This window comes from Dreissena polymorpha, chromosome 6 (assembly GCF_020536995.1).
Source record: "Dreissena polymorpha isolate Duluth1 chromosome 6, UMN_Dpol_1.0, whole genome shotgun sequence".
Lineage (NCBI taxonomy): Eukaryota > Metazoa > Mollusca > Bivalvia > Myida > Dreissenidae > Dreissena > Dreissena polymorpha.
The window spans coordinates 63,081,854-63,103,736 of NC_068360.1; the positions used below are offsets into that span (position 1 = coordinate 63,081,854).

The window sequence follows — 21,883 nt, forward strand, 5'->3', positions numbered from 1 at the left end:
CAATTGAGCTAAAACACAGAACAGGTTATGTGGGCATTATTATCTTGACAGTGAGCTAAAATATTATGATAATCGTACATGTGGAACTTTAAATGAAGCAATTGTAATACAATATATATGTATTTGAAATCACACAACAATCTTTATCACTAAGTAGTGATTAAAGAATGTCGCACCTACCAACTCTTATTCAGCACTGTACACGATCAACATGATATAAAGCACATTAAAGTATAAAGATAATCAATTACACTTTACCAGTGTTACATTCAACCAATATTGTAAAAACATGAAAGTATTTTGATGAAGGGAATGAGGTCCAAAATGGCACTTTATTCCCCATAAGCACCTCCTTATAAAACATACATATTATGAAATTTTTAAGAGTATTGCAATGAAGAAAATAAATTTCGACACCACTCTATTCATCCTCTTCCAAATACTTTCCTCACTATTTGCCACAGTAAAAGTCTCATTTAGGTGATTAATAAAGTATGTAACAGTATTATAATTATGAGAATAACAACAGACACAACTCTCACTACACCTCCACCACCACCTCCTCCTACAACTACTTCCTCTTCGTTCTTCTCTTGGTGTTGCTTATTGTCCATCCCTGCATTTGGTGCGCATTTAAAAATCTTTCATCAAATTCCATGAGTTATGATACAAAAAACTCAAGTAAAGTAAACATAAATTTCTGAAGCATCTAAGAGTATTATTATGAATAAAATCACCATGGAAACATCTCTCTATACGCCTTCTCCTCCCCCTCCATATCCTCCCCCTCCTCCTGCCCCTCCTCCTGCCCCTCCCCCTCCTCCTCCTACTACTACTGCTACTTCCTCTTCAATCTCATCCCGCGACTCTGGATACTCTTGTATGATTGCCTTCTTACTGAAGCGATTTAACAGGGCAACCTGTGGACAAAAATAAAGACTGTTGTCTTTACCAACATTTGCCCACGCATGTTTTGTCAGTACTTCCTTAATAAACAACGAGAGTTTAAGAAAATCCATGAACTGACTGCGCACTGAACTGGCAATTGATGTGTGCTAATGTCCATCCCTGCATTTTGGCAAGTATGTTAAATCTTATGATAGATTTCGTAACTTAAATACAAAAATCTCAAGTGAAATGAACATACATTTCTATTTAAAATGGAATATAAGCTACATGTAAGTAAAAATATTGGTTTTAAAATATTATCATTCTTATAAATGTATACTAGAATATTTGTTAATAACACAAATAATATATGTTAATAACTCAACAGTGGGTTAAAGCATCACAACACTCTTAAATCATGATCAAATACAAGATTTCTCATGTTTCATTTTGTTCAAGTAATTTTCATTTTTTATTATCGTTAGATTTTATTTTATTTTTTTGCAAATAAAAATGGGTCAAAATTTCAAAGAAAGCACACTTTAAATTGTAGTACATCTTTATAATAAAGCAGGCAAATACAATGTAAACCGTAGTTAAACATGATTTCATTTTTGACAAAAAGCTGCTTTTAATTTTAAAATAATTATAAAATAAACATTATTCCACAACAGGCAATACTATTTATTTCAAAGATTCAGAAGAAATATGAAACACACCACCTGTATTGCAATGGTGCTGAAACATTTCAATATGCACTATATGATCCCGATGATCAAGCAAAAAACCTGCTTACGAAAAAAAAGCAAAGTGAAGTAGTAATTAATGGTTAATATATAAGTATGTTATATCACGATAATTACACAAGCACAGCAAATAGGGCATATACTACACAAAAAATAGAAGTAAGCAGCACAATTAAAGGAATTGTAATAAAATGTGTTGTTGTTTTTTCAAATTATCAAATATAGTATAGCAACATATTGGCATATCATGCATCCTAGTCAAACATACTTCCATATCTCATGCTCAAGCAAACCTTATGTGTAAACGATCACCGGTATAAAACAGGAACTCTATGTACATGGCAGATATGTATTTATGAATACATAAGAACCAAATAATTGAAAAATGTGTCTACCAGTGGCCAATATCAACTTAACAGTGGAGTATCCTGTTCATTCACACTGGTAGCTTTGGGCAGAGGGTATTCATGAATGCCATTATCCCGGCGATGACTCTGCCAAGCCATCTAAAACAGTGCAGAGTTAGTATACAACTGACAATACAGACAGAGATAGGTATGTAACAGTCCATTGCAAGAAGGGATTATCTAGGAAATAAAGAAACTTTCTCATACTAAAAACCTAGAACAGTCCAAATTACAGTGCTCACAAGAACACTCCATAAAATATGCTTATAAAAAACCAGTCCATAAAATCTACGTCTCTGGCATGTGGATTTGAAATAATTTACAACAAATTTAATACATTAACAACATATATGGTATGATTTGGTTCATATGACACAGTTTTATCATTTCATTTTCCTCAAAGTTTGCAAATTGGAGAAAACTAATTGTTTCATTATAATTTTCAAGACAAGTCTAATACCCAAATACGTGCAAACTAGATAACCCCCACAAGAGCATGTACAAAGACAACATATACTGCAAAAGGCACATGACCATAGAGGTGGTTGCAGATTACCATAGTTACAAGATGCAGGGCAGAAAATAACAACAAAATGTGTTGGTAAATTGTATTCATTGAGATAGCTACTATTTTCATGTGTTGTACATAATAATATTTCCTACTCAGAGATGAAATCAGACTGTTTTTTAACTTTAAATAATAAACATAGAGAAGTGAACATTAATTTACTGTTAAGATATTGTAATCATTTTCGTGTTAAATGACAATAGGCCTAGTAGTCTTTGCATTTAGTCCTATCATTATGAAAAGCTCTGATTTCGTCCAATTATAATAAAGAGCTCTCATTTAGTCCAATCATAATGAAGAGCTCTGATTTAGTCCAATTATAATAAAGAGCTCTCATTTAGTCCAATCATAATGAAGAGCTCTCATTTAGTCCAATCATAATGAAGAGCTCTCATTTAGTCCAATCATAATGAAGAGCTCTCATTTAGTCCAATCATAATGAAGAGCTCTCATTTGGTCAAATCATAATGAAGAGCTCTCATTTAGTCCAATCATAATGAAGAGCTCTCATTTGGTCAAATCATAATGAATATATAGCACTTATTTACTAAACATGCTCTACGATGCATCATTGTTATAACATACCACAATTTAGACTACATTAAAACAAGACAATTGGAAAATGATATTTGCAGCAAACAATAAATAAAGAATAAGGAATAGTTAATAATGATAAATAATATTGAGTCGCTCATCTGTGACATTTAATTTGTTATGAGTAGATTGTGTGATATTTGTGTATAATGGTGGTTTTTATCTAGGTTTTATATCTGTATGACACAAACTTTATGGGGTCTAAGAAAGTCATAGAACAATATATTAATACAAACAACAACAAGTAACACCTAGAGTACGTATGTCCAATTTTGAACCCCCTGGGCATGATTTGAACAAACTTAGTAGAAGACCATGACTAAATGTTGCAAACCAAATATAAAACCCAAACCTTTGCAGTTTCAGAGAAAATGATTTTCATTTACCATATAAGTCTATATACATCTTGTGATCCTTGTGGCATGGTAAGCTTTGATTCCAGGGTCATGGTTAGGAGAAGAAAACTATACATATTTGAGCCTTGAAAACTTTACATATTTAAGCCTTGAAAATTATACATATTTGAGCCTTGAAACCTATACATATTTGAGCCTTGAAAACTATACATATTTGAGCCTTGAAACCTATACACATTTGAGCCTTGAAAACTATACATATTTGAGCCTTGAAAACTATACATATTTGAGCCTTGAAAACTATACATATTTGAACCTTGAAAACTATATATATTTGAGCCTTGAAACTTATACATATTTGAGCCTTGAAAACTATACATATTTGAGCCTTGAAAACTATACATATTTGAGCCTTGAAAACTATACATATTTGAGCATTGAAACTTATACATATTTTAGCCTTGAAAACTATACATATTTGAGCCTTGAAAACTATACATATTTGAGCCTTGAAACTTATACATATTTGAGCCTTGAAACTTATACATATTTGAGCCTTGCTCTGTGAAAAGGGTGTTTAATGCATATGCATAAAAAGTCGTCCAAGATGAGCCAGTGAAGTCAGCACAGACTAATAAGGGACGACACTTTCTGCTTTTATGGTATTTTTTGTTTAAAGGAAGACCCTTCTTGACGAAAATGCAATTTAGGCGAAAAGTGTTCCCTGCAAACTTCACAGGCTAATCTGGGACGACACTTTACGCACATGCATTAAACCCTCTTTTCACAGAGCCAGGCTCATTTGATGTTTATCACTATTTACTGTACAAATGTTTACATGTCATTTGACCCCTGGGAGTTGAAATTTGTGTTCCTAGGATTATGATTTAAACAAACTTGATGGAGGACCACAAAATGACATTACATGCCATATAACATACCTCTTGGCCTTGATATTTCAGAGATTTTAAAAGTTTTCACAATAAACATATGAGGCACGCTCTGTGAAAAGGGGGTTTAATGCATGTGTGTAAAGTGTCATCCCAGATTAGCCTGTGCAGTCTGCACATGCTTATCAGGGATGACACTTTCCGCCAAAACTTGATTTTGCTAAGAACAGACTTTCTTAACACAAAAAAATATAATAAAAGAGGAGTGTTGTCCCTGATTACCATTTGCGGACTGCACAGGCTTATCTGGGACGACATTTTATGCACATAAATTTATATAAGCCCCCTATTCACAGAGAACGACCCATATAAGAAAAACTAGTAACCCTTACCAGACAAACATATAATGTTAAACATCAAATCCCTGACCCTAGTGGGTTCAGAGAAGATATTTAAAGATATTATATATACATTATTATAATAAATAGAAATAATGTGACCCTATTGGGAGTGGCTTGTTTTGACCCCAGGGTTATGATTTGAACAAACTTAGTAGAGGACAACTAGAAGATTTGCACATCAAACATTAAAGTTCTGATCCTTGTGGTTTTCAATAAAAACAAGATGTGTTTGTGAAACACAATGTCCCCCTATATGATGTTTGACATTGTAGGATGACCTTGACCTTGTGAAGGATGACCTTGACCTTGACCTTTCACCACTCAAAATGTGCAGCTCTATGAGATACACATGCATGCCAAATATCAAGTTGCTATCTTCAATATTGCAAAAGTATTCATAAAATAAGCGATTTGGGCCACATATATTTGACCTCTGACCTTGAAGGATGACCTTGACCTTGACCTTTCACCACTCAAAATGAGCAGCTCCATGAGATGCACATGCATGCCAAATATCAAGTTGCTATCTTCAATATTGCAAAAGTATTCATAAAATGAGCGATTTTGGTCACATATAATTGACCTCTGACCTTGAAGGATGACCTTGACCTTGACCTTTCACCACTCAAAATGTGCAGCTCCATGAGATACACATGCATGCCAAATATCAAGTTGCTATCTTCAATATTGCAAAAGTTTTCATAAAATGAGCGATTTTGGCCACATATATTTGACCTCTGACATTAAAGGATGACCTTGACCTTTCACCACTCAAAATGTGCAGCTTCATGAGATACACATGCATGCCAAATATGAAGTTGCTAACTTCAATATAGCAAAAGTTATTGCAAAATGTTAAAGTTGGCGCAAGCAGACCAACAGACTGACCAACAGACCAACAGATAGACAGGGCAAAAACAATATGTCCCCCACTACTATAGTGGGGGACATAAACATTAAATTTATATTTTTACCTCCATTACTTACATATGTAATGAAACATAACAATGTGAAGAAGTTTGAAAAAGGATCATACAACAACCATTCCAGTGAAGTTTCGTAAAAAAAACTGTCAAGGGTTCTGGACTAGAAGTCATTAGAAGAAAAAGTTTATTCACACACTCGCCTACGACAGACAACATGATATTCCAAAAGCTGCCCATAAGCACTTGTACTCAGGTGAGCTATCAATATTGATAATTGTTAAAGCAACAAACATAATTAAAAGAAGAAAAATACACTACAACAAGAGACAAAGCCAAACCTCTAAAATATGTTAGATACATTAGTGTTAAAAGTTGTGGAAATTTGTAGTGTGAAATCTGTGCATTGATTTATTAAAGACACATGCACAGGTATTCTAAGGCATTAGTAAACTACAGATAGGCAACACTACAGTTACTATTAAAGACGATACCAAACATTTATTATACCCTTCAAAAGCATTACTTTATTATGATTTAAAAATTTGATAAGCCATTAAACAAGAGCTGTCAGAGGACAGCCTGCTCGACTATTCGAGTGCTTGACAGTATAACGTAAGCCATGATGGGGAAATTGTTCATATTCAATAATTTATTAGAAGATCTTTCAAAAATAAAAAAAAGGAAAAAAAAATATTTATTTTTTTTTGGGGGGGGGTTAGGGGGGGGTTGAGAGGGGGGTATAATGTGGGGTGTGGTCATTTATTAGACGATCTTTCAAACATAAAAGGAAAAAAAATATTTGGGGGGGGGGGGTGAGAGGGGGTATAATGTGGGGTGTGGTCATTTATTAGATGATCTTTCAAAAATAAAAAAAGGAAAAACAAAATTTTGGGGGGGGAGGTGGGGGGGGGGGGGGCAGGGATTCTGGGTTGGGGCATGGGGTATTGTTTGGGCGGAATCCATTGTGGTATTCAGGTAAGTGTTGTTTTGTCAAAGTATTAATAAAATCTGATCATAAATAAAGAAGTTATGGCAATTTAAGCAAAATGTTCAATTACCTAAGTATAAAAGGGACCATAATTCTGTCAAAATTCTTGATACAGTTGTCTGCTCTTGTTTATAGGTTGGGGTCATGCTGGTTAACAAGTATGCAAAATATGAAAGCAATATGTCAAGGGACATAGGAAATATTTGGGGTAGTACGCAAACTTTAACATAGATTTATCAATAATATGCATATTCTAAGTATAAAAGGGGCGATAATTCTGTCAAAATGCTTGATACAGTTGTCTGCTCTTGTTTATAGGTTGGGGTCATGATGGGAAACAAGTATGCAAAATATAAAAGCAATATGTCAAAGGACAATGAAAATATTTGGGGTAGTACGCAAACTTTAACATTTGCGTACGGGAACAGATACGGGAACGGCAACGCCGACGCCGGGGTGAGTAGGATAGCTCCACTATATATATTTCATATATAATAGTCCAGCTAAAAATGGGCATTTAACTGTCTGCAAACACAGATGCTACAGGTGTCCTTATTTTTTTATAATTGTCTGATAATGTTTTAATGGAAAAGTATGTATTATATTGATTTTTATTTGAAGATTATATGTAATTAATGTAATTTGTTTCCATTAATGCTATACATGTAATAAGGCATTACATGTAACTTTTATTTATATTCCAATTGTAAAACTTCAAAACTCTGCTAGTTATTATATAAATAGTTATATCATAACGTTTCATGTTTTTAAGGGTTATGTCATATATACCACAAACAAGTGACTTATCACCTTGAGATAGACGGGGTGCAGTTTACGGAATGTTTCACGATCCATCGCAAACACAATGGCATTTAGAAACCCTGTAAATTAACAAAATAAAATTGCTAGATTAACAATTTAACAAAACCAGGTGCAGTTAACAGAACTTTTCACCCTCCAATTCCAACCCTGTAATGAAATGAATAAAGTAAGCAATAAAACATGACACTCAACATTTTCTAAATATGTTTTAATTCGATTGATACTAATTGATTTAATTACAAACACAAATGCTTGTAGAACAGGTAGAACAGTTACATGTAAAACAGGTAAGCTACCATGGCATGGTAGGAAATAAATCTCTACACAATCTTGCAAGGAAAAGAAGTAAATTAACGAATGTTCATAGCCTTTTGAGTATCAAAAAATGCCATGAGGACCCACTTTGTATAAATCTTAAGTCTACCAATCAAATTGTACAACAGCAAAGCTTAAGGGTTTGATATATACAGGATAAAGAAGGTTGAACAACAGGTTGGTCTGTTTGAACTTGAGCTGAAATCAATACAATATGTATACCTTGCGATGGTGAGAATATAGCCTGTAGTATCATCAGGGCGTACACTGGATTGTGGACATCCACTGCATTCTGTATCCTGTAACATGCGTATTTAAATAAATTATTCATACATAAACAGACACAAGAGGGCCACGATGGCTTTACAGCAACTAAAAAGTACGCTTGGTGATATAGTTTTTCACCACACTTGAACCAGGATATTTACTTTTTAATCCACTTGTCCAGTCGGACTAGTGCCATAGAATTTCACTTGTCGTGACAAAACAGTTACTTCAACTTACCTTAAAATGAAACTTAATATACTACTTTACTTTATGTAAATTAACAAAATATAAATAGTTAATTAGTATCATAGAACTACAATAAGAGTGTATTTTTATGGTGTACGCCCCTTAATCTTTCAGTATAATTGAAAAAAAAAATGACTGATATTGTAAACTCAACTTAACGCTATTAGTGATAAAATTAGTGTTACTATTGCTTTAATTAATGGTTTAACAGCCAATTGTTGTACATAACAAACATATTCATTTATAAACAAACAAAATTATCTTAAACTTTGAAATGAGTGTCTACACTTAAATATGCATAAAAAAAATCAATGAACAAATCCCAATTTGTCCAGAGGTCCTCATACAAAATATCAAGAAAAAATATACCTGTGGTTCTAATTTTTCAGATCTAACACTGACCGTTGCAAACTGTGCCTCACCTGTTTATAATGGGAAATATGGAGATTGCCAGGTACACAAATGGGTACAGCCTCAGTGGCCGAATGTCCTCCTTTAATAGTTGCTGAAGTATAATGTAACAAGCATATATTTATGTCCTTTTCTGACAGATTATGGAAATGATGCTTAGTATCATGGCATGTTTTTGGAACGATTACAGTGAAGATGCGGCAAACAAAGAAAAAGACTCTGCATATAGTTTAACAACAATAAACTCAATATGCAATAACCTGCGTTCAAAACATATTGATACTTTCATGATGTATTTGACTACCACATGTGATTTTATGGTAACTGTCAAGCATCTGTCATATCCTAGTAGACTGTGCTTTGAGGGACTTTCCTATTACTTTATGTTGCTTAACGTCAGAAAATATTAGGAGTGACATTTTATGTTATGGTAGCCAAAACTAGATGTTTCAAAGGTAGTTTTATGTTTTGGTCTTGCAAGTTAACATTGTCTATGTTGTGTTTTACCAAAGTTTCTGTCATATTTTTCCATTGTTTCTGCTCTGTTTTAAAATGGTTTGTGTTGTGATGCACGATATATGATCTTAAACCTTAGTGTAAACCTTGTTTTTGTGGTGTGTAAACAGTACTCAAGGAATACATGGTATACAGTAAAAACTGAGAACAGTGGTCAGTCAAGGGAAATGGGCAATATGACCGTTGATGACAAACAACTGCTGTTCTCGGGTTACCAAATTTTTAGATGGTTGGTCAGTTGGTAGTTTTGCTACGTCGTTACCCCACCCAGTTGTTCGCTTTAAGTGTAAAACAAAGGATCATTGCCGGTAACTAAGCATAATAACATAAATTACTTTTAAAGAATAATAAAGAATAATATCTTATACAGTGATTTAATTTCATACCTATTTTTAAACTAAATCTATGTATTTTCATATTCTTGTAAACCTTGCTTCTGTGTTGTGTAAATAGAAATGCATGTGTTCATGATAACTTTTATCTTAGTGTAAAACTTATTCCTGCTGAGTGTAAATATTAGTGCAGGTATTCATGAAACATGTACTTTCATTTTAGCGTAAACCTTGTTTGTAGACTGTGTAAATAGTGTAGAAGTGCAAGTATTCCTAATACCTTTATTTTCATCTACGTGTAAACCTTGTTTCAGTGGTGTATAAATAGTATTGCAAGTATTCATTATGCATCGACTTTAATCTTAGTGTAAACCTAGTTTCTAGGGTGTATAAATAGTATTGCAAGCATTCATTATGCATCTACTTTAATCTTAGTGTAAACCTAGTTTCTAGAGTTTATAAATAGTATTGCAAGTATTCATTATGCATCTACTTTAATCTTAGTGTAAACCTAGTTTCTAGGGTGTTTAAATAGTATTGCAAGTATTCATTATGCATCTACTTTAATAGTGTAAACCTAGTTTCTAGGGTGTATAAATAGTATTGCAAGTATTCATTATGCATCTACTTTAATCTTAGTGTAAACCTAGTTTCTAGGGTGTATAAATAGTATTGCAAGTATTCATTATGCATCTACTTTAATCTTAGTGTAAACCTAGTTTCTAGGGTGTATAAATAGAAGTGCAAGTATTCATGATGCTTTTTTTTTCACGTACATGTAAACAATTTTTTTGGTGTGTAAATAGTAGCGCAAATATTATTATGCATATCAATTATTCTTAGTTAATTCTTGTTTCTGTGTTATGTAAATGGGCCGTGCCCTGTGAAAAAAGGATTTTATGCATGTGTGTTAAGTGTCGACCCAGTTTAGCCTGCGCAGTCCGCACAAGCTAATCATGGATGACACTTTTCGCCTATACTGGTTTTGAGAAGAGACTTTTTTTAAACGAACAAGAGATGTGTTTGTCAGAAACACAATGCCCCCTATTGTGCCGCTTTGAGGCCATATATTTGACCTTTGACCTTGAAGGATGACTTTGACCTTTCACCACTCAAAATGTGCAGCTCCATGAGAAACACATGCATACCAAATATCAAGTTGCTATCTTCAATATAGCAAAAGCTATGACCAAGGTTAAAGTTTTGTGACAGACACACAGAATGACAGACAGACAGGCCAAAACAATATACCCCCGATCATTCAATCCGGGAGCATAAAAATATCATAAAAGCGGAAAGCGTTGTCCTTGATTAGCCTGTGTGGACTGCACAGGCTAATCTTGGAAGAAACTTTACGCAAATGCATTAAACCCCCTTTTCACAGAGAAAGGACCAAATAGAAGTGCACGTAATATGATGCATGTACATATACTTTCATTTTAGTGTTAACCTTGTTTCTAAGGTGTGTAAATAGTAATGCAAGTATTAATGACACATTTTCTTTCATCTTAGTGTAAACCTACTTTCAAGGATGTGTAAATAGTAAGGCACATATTCCTGATACATTTATTATCATTGGCGAGTAAACGTTGTTTCTGGGGTGTGTAAATAGTATTGGAAGTATTCATGATTATATATACTTTCATCTTAGAGTGTTTTAAAAGTATTGCAAGTACTCCTCATACATGTACTTTCACCTCAGTGTAAACCTTGTTTCTAGAGTATGTAAATAGTAGTTTCAAGGGTGTACATAGTAGTGTAAGTATTTATGGTACATGTATTTTCACCTTTGTTCGTTCTGTGTTAGGGTCATATGTGCCTTCCCACGTGGACACCTGGAAACAACAAACAAGACATTCTTAGTATGTGCATTATGGAAATAATAATACTGTATATAACAAGTTGTGTATGAGCTGTTACTGTATAAATAAGAATAATATTTTTTTATTTTATGTGTGAAAGGTTTTCAAAGCCTTAACATGCATTTTATTGTTTTTAAAGAGGGAAGTATACATTGAACTTATATAATCAAATATATAGAGTGTATGAGAATAAATGTGGAATACAATAAACATTCTGTTAATTGCATTTAAAGCTGACCAGCTGACCATTCAGTGAATGGAAATGTAGTTGAAATACAGTACAAGCTTTAATCATCACCATGGAAACAAACCTTCCTGCTGTTCATTTGGTGTATAAACAGATACGCTTTATAATTTACGCATTACAATTGAAACCTACCTTCCTGCTTAGTACACAAGATATGTAGATGTACACAATCATCAGGATGAACAGGGCGACAATCTGTGGACCATACCATCTGAAATCAGAGGCATGTGTCAGACGACTCCCCAGCAGTTTACATGTACTTAGAAATAGAGAGATAGACCACGGGGCTTTTTTCCCCAATCTTTGTGAAATGCCATTTGGCCGCTCAATTTGTGGAAAATGAGTTAAAAACTTGTCAACATTATGAAAAAAAGGGTAGTTAACTTCTCAAAATTGTGAAAATGTGACCGTAAAACTATTTATCACCAACTTCTCAAATTTGTAAAAAATTTGAGTAGCAAACTTTTTTAGATTGTGAAAAACTGCCATTATTTAGAAGGAATAAAGCCCCTGGACCTATTCTTGAGTGTGCAATACTCACGGCCATTTTTATTTGTTATTAATTACTTTTTAGACAACTGAATCATGACTGTCAATACTTCAGAACTAACACAAGCACTCACATGTGCTTACAAATAAGGGTTCTCCTTGCAAAAAATTGTGTTGCTGTTATATTTCTGTGCAAAATGCTGTCTGCTACTCAAATTAAAATTATTGTGCCGTTTAATTTTTGATTAGGTGTTTTCTGCCTGGTTACAACAGACACATAATGTGTACGTATTTAGCAAGTCTGTGAGGTCCGTTCGTGCAAGAAGCTGCATTATGAAAGGACTTGGAGCATGTCCAAGCACTTCAACCTGCTTAACTTATTAAACTTGCAACAGATGGTAATACTTTTGAATCATAGCTCCAATTTCAAGCAATTTGTTTCATTTGGAAAGATATTTTATTTTGGAGTGGTCTTGTACGGTTAAAGGGGTGAACCTGGGACCCGGAAGAAACCCCACATGTCTGGTATGGTGCCTACCAAAATAACTCCATGAGAAGTAAACCTCGGTTTCAGGTGAGGAAAGAGGCACATCTACCAACCACTGTGCTAACAGGAAAGCTCATGAGGTATACACATCAAGGTGTTGTGAGTTTAAATATTCAACAATCATCTCAGCAGTAATATTAGGATGCATGATTACGGGGATGAAAAGCATGGCAATCTTCATTCTGTAGCCGCCATAATCAGAGGAACTGAAATTTCAAGTTGGCTTGTGGACGTGTATTTAAAAAGAATAAAGTAAAATAATCTGACCTAAGAGTTTCTTACTCAATGTCTGCAATTAATGATTTTTTAAACACAAAAGTGATAGTAAGGTATTAATTTGATTCAGAATTTAATATGCAGATCAATACCTAAATCTATATAACTCAATGTTTACCGGTAATAAAAGAATACCTTCACAAACATGAGCAGCCCTCTGATCAAACAAGGCAGTAGCACAGGCTAATCATGGACTTAACTTTCCGGCCTAAACTGGATTTCTGATAGGAATATACTTACTTTAAACAAAAAAACACCAAAATGAGAAACGTTTAATCCCTGATTAGCTTGTCAGAGACTTAACTTTATGTACATGCTTCAAGCCCCATTTTCTCAGAAAGCAGCTCTTAAAGAAAGTAAGAACAGCTTACATGCCCAATCTCCATCGCCAGTCTTCCACTACCCAGCTGTAAATAAAACATACATGTACATAGCTTTAATTCAATTAAATAACTACTTGAAGTTTGACTATATCTATAAATATTAGTACATAGTATTGTCAAATTGTAGTTTTTGAACATGCAACAGATTAAACAAGAGGGCCTGAAAAGCCCAAAGTCGCTCACCTGAGATAACAAGATATAATTGGAACAAATTTTCCAACCAAGTTTCATGAAGATCGGAAAATAAATGTAGCCTCTAGAGTGTTAACAAGATTTTACTATAGCCATATATAGCCATATAAGGAAAAATGCCCCGCCCCTTGGCAACCATGTTTTTCAAGCAAACATAATCATTTTCGAACTCATCCAAGATATCAATAAAACAAATCTTCTGACCATATTTCATGAAGATTGGACAACAAATGTGGCCTCTAGAGTGTTTACAAGGCTTTACAAAAGCAATATATAGCCTTATAAGGAAAAATGCCCCGCCCCGGTGGCCATGTTTTGAAAGAAACAAAAACAATTTTCGAACTCATCCAAGATATCATTAGAACAAATCTTCTGACCAAGTTTCATGAAGATCGGAAAATAAATGTGGCCTCTAGAGTCTTAACAAGGTTTTACTATAGCATTATAAGGAAAAATGCCCCGCCCCCTGGCGGCCATGTATTTCAACCTACTGGAATCATTTTTGAACTCGTCCAAGATATTATTGGGATGAATCTTCTGACCAAGTTTCATGACGATCAGACAATAAATGTGGCCTCTAGAGTGTTAACAAGATTTTATAATAGCCATATAAGGAAAAATGCCCCGCCCCTTGGCAGCCATGTTTTTCAAGCAAACGTAACTATTTTCGAACTCATCCAAGATATCATTGAGAACAATCTTCTGACTGAATTTCATGAAGATTGGAAATAAATGTGGCCTCTAGAGAGTTATTAAGGCAAAATTTGATGCCACACAACGGACGACGGACATAAGGCAATCACAAAAGCTCACCATGAGCACGTTGTGCGTAGGTGAGCTAAAAATGAATGCATTGAATTTAGTACTCATACTTGTAAAACTATAACTTGTTTGTACACATTCCTTTCAGTATACACAAAATATTAAAATTTATAATATAATGAGATTGGTTAATTAGTTTTCCTTAGTTGATGCGTCAAAATTGTTGTCATTGCTCAATACTCTTAGAAGCAAAAAGTTAAGTGTATGTAAGCCGTTGAAATACTAGACATATGTCCATTTTGATTAGGATTCTGTTGTTAGGATTCTGCTGTTCTCATATTCTTCATTTGTTGCTTTTTGTAGATAAACCCAGTTTTCTTCATTTCTGTGAATTTGTATGTGTTTGTTTATTTGCTGTGTCATACGCAATGGTACTTTGTCATGCTGTAAGGCATAGGTCACTTGCCTTGAATAAAAGACCCTGTTTTAAAGATGTATCTCGTAAGCTTGTTCAACTGAAGTTTTACTTTGTATCATATTTGAGGCGTGCTCTGGGAAAACAGGGTTTAATGCTATTACGTTAAGTCTCGTCCCAGACTACTCTGTTGCATTCACACAGGCTAATCAGGGATGACACTTAACGCTTTTTATTGTATTTGTCATTTAAAGGAAGTCTCTTGTTAGCAAAAATCCAGTTGAGACAAAGAGTGTCGTCATTGGTCAGCCTGTGTGGACTGCACAGGCTAATCTGGGACGACACATTACGCACATGCATTAAACCCTGTTTTCCCTGACTGCAGCTCATGTTTTCAACATACCACCAGGCTCCTGCGGGTCCATAGTGGTTGCCTATGAAAGGCACGCAGGCTATGGAAAGGGCCAGTCCCCAACACACCACATGGTAGAGCCTGTATGGGGAAATATCTACTGTTGATAATAATAATAATCATCATGGGGAAATATGAAATGTTAATTAACATTGAAAAATAAACATAAAAATGATAATAATAATACTAATTAAATCAAAATATTTCAAGTAATTCATATCAATACATGTATATGGTTTTAAATCTTGGTCTTGAAAAGTGTCTAACTTTTCACCAGCAATTTGAACTAGATAGCTCACCTGTGTTATGTATTTTGAGGAAAAGTTTTTAAATGTTTATTGCTTTTAAAGTCCTTATTAACCTTTGCCCTACCCATCCACTGGATAAGGCCAATTGTTACACCCCAGACAGAGCATGATCTAAACGAAATTCACATACCTTATATATAACATATGGGCCTTGCACTAGATTTTAAGACCATATTTTAAAATGTTATTTTCGTATAGAAGACTTTATAGCAATGTAACCCCTGGCATGACCAGTATATAAAACAAGGGGCATATTAAAGCTGCAGTTATTTTTCTTTACAAGTCTACATAAACCATGTGACTCCTAACGCAAAAGTTGAAAAAACTTTGAAGAGAACCACTGTACGAAATATTCAACCTCTCAGCTTTGTGGTTTCATACAAGAAGAATTTTAAATATATTGTTTATTTCTGGTGACCTACAAGTGCAGCAAAATAGAAAAATTTGAACAACTATTAAAGAAGGTCACTAGGATCATTCCTGACAAATTTCGCTCAAATCTACAGAGCAGATTAGGTGCAATTAAACAATTAAGTGCGAATGCAAGATGGATGAAGAATTAAAGACCATCCCAAAAGCTCACACTGAGTATTTCACAAGTGGTTTAAAATTATGTGAAATACTCCAATAGGGTTTACAATACACAACAATCTTGCAAAGTGAAATGGCCTGGGCCCGTATTCACCAACCGATCCTTAGACTTAAGAATAAAGAATAGACTTAGAACCAAGAAATATGTGTTCAGTGTTTGAATATATACAGGCCTCCACTGGTGATTATGTCATTAACAAAATGTTCTATATGAAGAATAATATAGATAGAGATGTTTACTGCAGAGTTTGACTCAAAATTAAAGAAATTCTTGAATATTCTAATTTAAAGAATTTTCTTTATTCTTAGACTTAAGTCTAAGAATTGTTTGGTGAATACGGGCCCTGGCATAATAGAAATGCTTAAGCTTAAGCTGGAAAAATATTATCTATAGTTTTGATAGTTCAAACTAAGAAAATGTCTACACACCATTCATATTTTTCAGTAGTTTTCTTCCACAGCACGTTGATGGTCAGATTGAAGGTAACGCATGAGATCCACAGGAGCACACCCCACTCTGAAACAGGTTACAATATACTAGAATTAAGCATCATTTTGAGAAAATGGGGCTTAATGCATGTGTGTAAAGTTTTTTCTCAGTCTTGCTTGTGCCATCCGCAAAAGCTAATCAGGGAAGATACTTTCTGTCTAAACTAGATTTTCACTATAAACTGACTTTGTTTAAATGAAAAATAACATAAGAGCGGAAAGTGTCATCCCTGATTAGCCTGGGCAGACTGCCAAATTATTCCGAGAATATCCAATCATTATGTCCAATAATAAAAAAACATTAAAGCATGTGTCAGAATTTGCAAACACACTTTTTTTAGTTTATTGAATATCAAGTCATATTCAATAAGTGTGGGTACCTACAGAACACATTGAAGCCTGTGTTAGTACTTTTACAAACAAACATGTTTTCAGTTAATTTAATATAAATTTACGTTCATATTCCTAAAATTATCTAATAAATACATTAAACACTTACAGAACCTCTGAAAGCACATATTTGTTTCAGTCACTATTTATTGAGAATCATATTTTAGAAAGTTTAAGTATCAAAGAAACACATTAAAGCCTATGTTAGAACTTCTACAAACACCCATTGTAACTGCTGGCACAACCACTATACACTGGTGCAAAGAGTGGTACATCTAAATACGTTTTTACTGCATGAGAAGGCCAGAAATATAGCATGCAAAACCGCCAGGGTAAAAATCATCCCGCATGTAAACACAGGGCTCACCATTATATACAGAAGAATGGTATGCATGGCACACAAAACAACACCACACTACATGCAAACAAAAAAAATTGTCTTGAATTGCGTTGGTTAATATTAAGTTAATATAAACTTTGGAACTCACAACATACAAAGTTGTTGTCAGGCCAGCTTTGAAAACCAACGTGAACAGACATACACTAATATCATTTGTGAACCCTTTACCAGTAAAGAATGATTCCTTAACCTAATTGGCCTCGTTCTGGGAAAACAGGGCTAAATGCATGAGCTTAAGTGTCATAACAGATTAGCCTGTGTAATCCCGACAGGCTAATCAGGGATGACAATATCCCCCTAAACTGGATTCTTGCTAAAAAGAGATTTCCTTTAAGCAACAAATACCATAAAAGCGGAAAGTGTCTTCCCTGATTAGCTTGTGCAGACTGCACAGGCTAATCTGCGATGACATAAGGCACAGTTGTTTTTTCCAGAACTAGGCTTAAATGATACTTCAAACTTAGTGAAACTCCTATAGGGGAGTTAGTGACGAATAATAAACACTGTTAATCCTATGGGAAACTGGGACACACTAGCACATACAATGTACACATGCGCCTCGCCCTATGAAAAAGGGGTTTAATGCAGTCAGCACAGGCTTATCAGGGACAAAACTTTCCGCATAAACAGGATTTTTGCTAAGAGACTTTTTTTTAAAGAAAAATATCATAAAATGGAAGTTTGTTGTTCCAGATTAGCCTGTGCAGACTGTACAGGCTAATCTGGGACTACACTTTAAGCACATGCATTTAACCCCCTTTTCACAGAGCACTGCCCATATAAATTTTCTATAAATGCTAATAAAATAATTCATATTAATATTAAGTGATTATCTGTTTTTCAAGATTATCTCTTTGTAAACAGTTATATTTATAATTTTTAACAAAAAGGACAAATAAAATATTTGTATTTATCAAATATCTGTATATATCTTTTTATGACACAGCATCACAATACATATACATGTACATGTATATAGCACACTACCATTCACCTGACAATTCTTGTCATTCTTTTTTTGTTTGTTCATTTTTTAACAAGATGACAGCATAACAGTCTTGCTTTGAGTGTTTTGATACTATTATCACTATTATCATAAATGTTATTACACTATTTTACTCGAATTGAGTTTGGAAAACAACATATTTATCATGATGTATTTAAATATCATCACTAAATAAGTGAAGTCAGGTGAATGTGTTCACACTACAGAGCATACAAGGTGTTGGCTGGGTTAATTAAATACAGTGTTTTATAGCTCTATTCCACAAACATTCACTTGAGACGTACAATACTAGTACTGGTAGCAAAACTGAAGCATGTACATTCTTTTTTTGTGCAGAACAAAAAGCAGTTAAATGTTTCGACACATGAGTTTTAATCAATGTGGATTATGTTCCAAATTAATAAATTCATTTTTATATACACTTACAATAACAATCCTTTAGATTTTTTAAAATACAAACCATACAACGCAAACAATAATTTAATATGCTAGTATGTAGTCTCAAATGACAAAGCCAAAGAGTGCAACAAGATATCCATCTATAAGCCCCTCTCTGGAAAAACAGGTCTTAATACATGAGCATAAAGTGTCGTCCCAGATTAGCCTGTGCGGTCCGCACAGGCTTATCAATGACAATTTTTCAGCACGGACTGCATTTTTGGTAAAAAAAGACTTTCTTTAAACGAAAAATACCACGATAGCGGTAAGTGTCGTCCCTGATAAGCCTGTGGAGACTGCATAGACTTAATCTGGGACGACACTTTACGCAAATGCATAAAGCCCTGTTTTTGCCAGAGGAAGGTTCATTGTTGAAAGGGGACCAGGTCATATACCAAACACGGTCATCAAGTAGGCCTGGAAGTCACACAGTACACCATCTGGGTGGAGGCTCCCCTGGGAACAAGTAACATGGACATGGCTTTAACATTTTATAGCTGAGCAACAATACACACAATATTTTCCAATTAGGGGTGGGGATTTTTTGTTTGTTAGGGAGATCTATTTCCCCCTCATGAGAACAGAATATGACTATGAATTTGTATCCCTTCAGTCAGCTAAATGAGTCTGCAATTAAAGGGATTTAAAATCAAATATTTCCCAAATCTATAACCAAAGGACATGGCCTTATTCCGATTCTGAATAAGGATTTTCCACTTCTATGGTAGTGTAATTGTGCTTAAGTCGCATAAGTCTCCCCCAGCCCCTGTGGAAAACCACGGTTAGGAGAGTCTCCCCCAGCCCCTGTGGAAAACCACGGTTAGGAGAGTCTCCCCCAGCCCCTGTGGAAAACCACGGTTAGGAGCTGAAGTAGCAAAACAGATTCTATTTTTATCTTCAAAAACACTTAATGTATCAATTGAGATAAAATATTTCACAAGCCTGTGTAAGGACAAAAACATGCTTGAAATGGTAATTTATCTTTGGATGAAACTTATATGTTGCATGTAAAACAAACTATAATTTGAGGACCACATTAATAATGTTTTTAATTGATTCAAGTGTTGCTAATTCACTGGTCCCCACTGACCAGGTTGTCTGGTAGTACATATAAATGTTGCAAGTATTTTTCTATAAATCACTGAAGATACAGGGAGCAAACAGCATACATGCCAGAAATATTCTGGTCCAAATCAGGACCTTCCATTAAAACTGTCAGAACATATGACCAAAAAGCAGGATTGTCTTGCCGGGACACCAAAAACAAATCAATCATTCCACCTTTCCTTTAGTCAGTAATCAGTTTATTTCTTACAAAAACTCCATAAGTCTGGCCAATATTGATAATATAAGTGTTTGCCAAACAGGCACACATAAGAAAATCTCATCTTAAACAACACATTATCTGTGGTATGCAGAGACAATGATTAATGAATTAAAATATATTGCAGTTCAATGTCACTACTAGAGAACAATTAAGATGTTCAATCATACACTGAAGTTCAAGGTCACTAATAGAGAACAATTAAGATGTTCAATCAAACACTGAAGTTCAAGGTCACTACTAGAGAACAATTAAGATGTTCAATCATACATTGAAGTTCAAGGTCACTACTAGAGAACAATTAAGATGTTCAATCATACATTGAAGTTCAAGGTCACTACTAGAGAACAATTAAGATGTTCAATCATACATTGAAGTTCAAGGTCACTACTAGAGAACAATTAAGATGTTCAATCATACATTGAAGTTCAAGGTCACTACTAGAGAACAATTAAGATGTTCAATCATACATTGAAGTTCAAGGTCACTACTAGAGGACAAGATGTTTAATCATACATTGAAGTTCAAGGTCACTACTAGAGACAATTAAGATGTTCAATCATACCTTGAAGTTCAAGGTCACTACTAGAGAACAATTAAGATGTTCAATCATACCTTGACGTTCAAGGTCACTAATAGAGAAAAATTAAGATGTTCAATCATACATTGAAGTTCAAGGTCACTACTACAGAACAATTAAGATGTTCAATCATACATTGAAGTTCAAGGTCACTACTAGAGGACAAGATGTTCAATCATACATTGAAGTTCAAGGTCACTACTAGAGACAATTAAGATGTTCAATCATACATTGAAGTTAAAGGTCACTACTAGAGAACAATTAAGATGTTCAATCATACATTGAGGTTCAAGGTCACTAATAGAGAACAATCAAGATATTCAATCATACACTGAAGTTCAAGGTCACTACTAGAGAACAATTAAGGTGTTCAATCATACATTGAAGTTCAAGGTCACTACTAGAGGACAAGATGTTCAATCATACATTGAAGTTCAAGGTCACTACTAGAGACAATTAAGATGTTCAATCATACCTTGAAGTTCAAGGTCACTAATAGAGAACAATTAAGATGTTCAATCATACCTTGAAGTTCAAGGTCACTACTAGAGAACAATTAAGATGTTCAATCATACCTTGAAGTTCAAGGTCACTAATAGAGAACAATTAAGATGTTCAATCATACATTGAAGTTCAAGGTCACTACTAGAGGACAAGATGTTCAATCATACATTGAAGTTCAAGGTCACTACTAGAGACAATTAAGATGTTCAATCATACATTGAAGTTAAAGGTCACTACTAGAGAACAATTAAGATGTTCAATCATACATTGAGGTTCAAGGTCACTAATAGAGAACAATCAAGATATTCAATCATACACTGAAGTTCAAGGTCACTACTAGAGAACAATTAAGGTGTTCAATCATACATTGAAGTTCAAGGTTACTACTAGAGAACAATTAAGATGTTCAATCATACCTTGAAGTTAAAGGTCACTACTAGAGAACAATCAAGATGTTCAATCATACCTTGAAGTTCAAGGTCACTAATAGAGAACAATTAAGATGTTCAATCATACCTTGAAGTTAAAGGTCACTACTAGAGAACAATTAAGATGTTCAATCATACCTTGAAGTTCAAGGTTACTTACAGCGAAC

At 34.2% G+C, this 21,883-nt stretch overlaps 1 protein-coding gene across 1 annotated transcript in view; it reads right to left on the reverse strand.

The window, feature by feature from the left end:
* Window positions 1–752: 752 nt before the first annotated feature.
* The window catches only part of LOC127835735 (cyclic AMP receptor-like protein A), a 31,803-nt gene continuing 10,672 nt past the window's right edge, over window positions 753–21,883 (reverse strand). The window contains exons 5-14 of the mRNA XM_052362171.1: window positions 19,276–19,336; window positions 16,587–16,674; window positions 15,250–15,339; window positions 13,466–13,501; window positions 11,915–11,993; window positions 11,461–11,508; window positions 8,837–8,919; window positions 8,124–8,200; window positions 7,575–7,645; window positions 753–920 (exon numbers count right to left, since the gene is read on the reverse strand). Coding sequence (XP_052218131.1) covers window positions 753–920; window positions 7,575–7,645; window positions 8,124–8,200; window positions 8,837–8,919; window positions 11,461–11,508; window positions 11,915–11,993; window positions 13,466–13,501; window positions 15,250–15,339; window positions 16,587–16,674; window positions 19,276–19,336 — 801 coding nt within the window. The remainder of the gene's footprint in view (window positions 921–7,574; window positions 7,646–8,123; window positions 8,201–8,836; window positions 8,920–11,460; window positions 11,509–11,914; window positions 11,994–13,465; window positions 13,502–15,249; window positions 15,340–16,586; window positions 16,675–19,275; window positions 19,337–21,883) is intronic.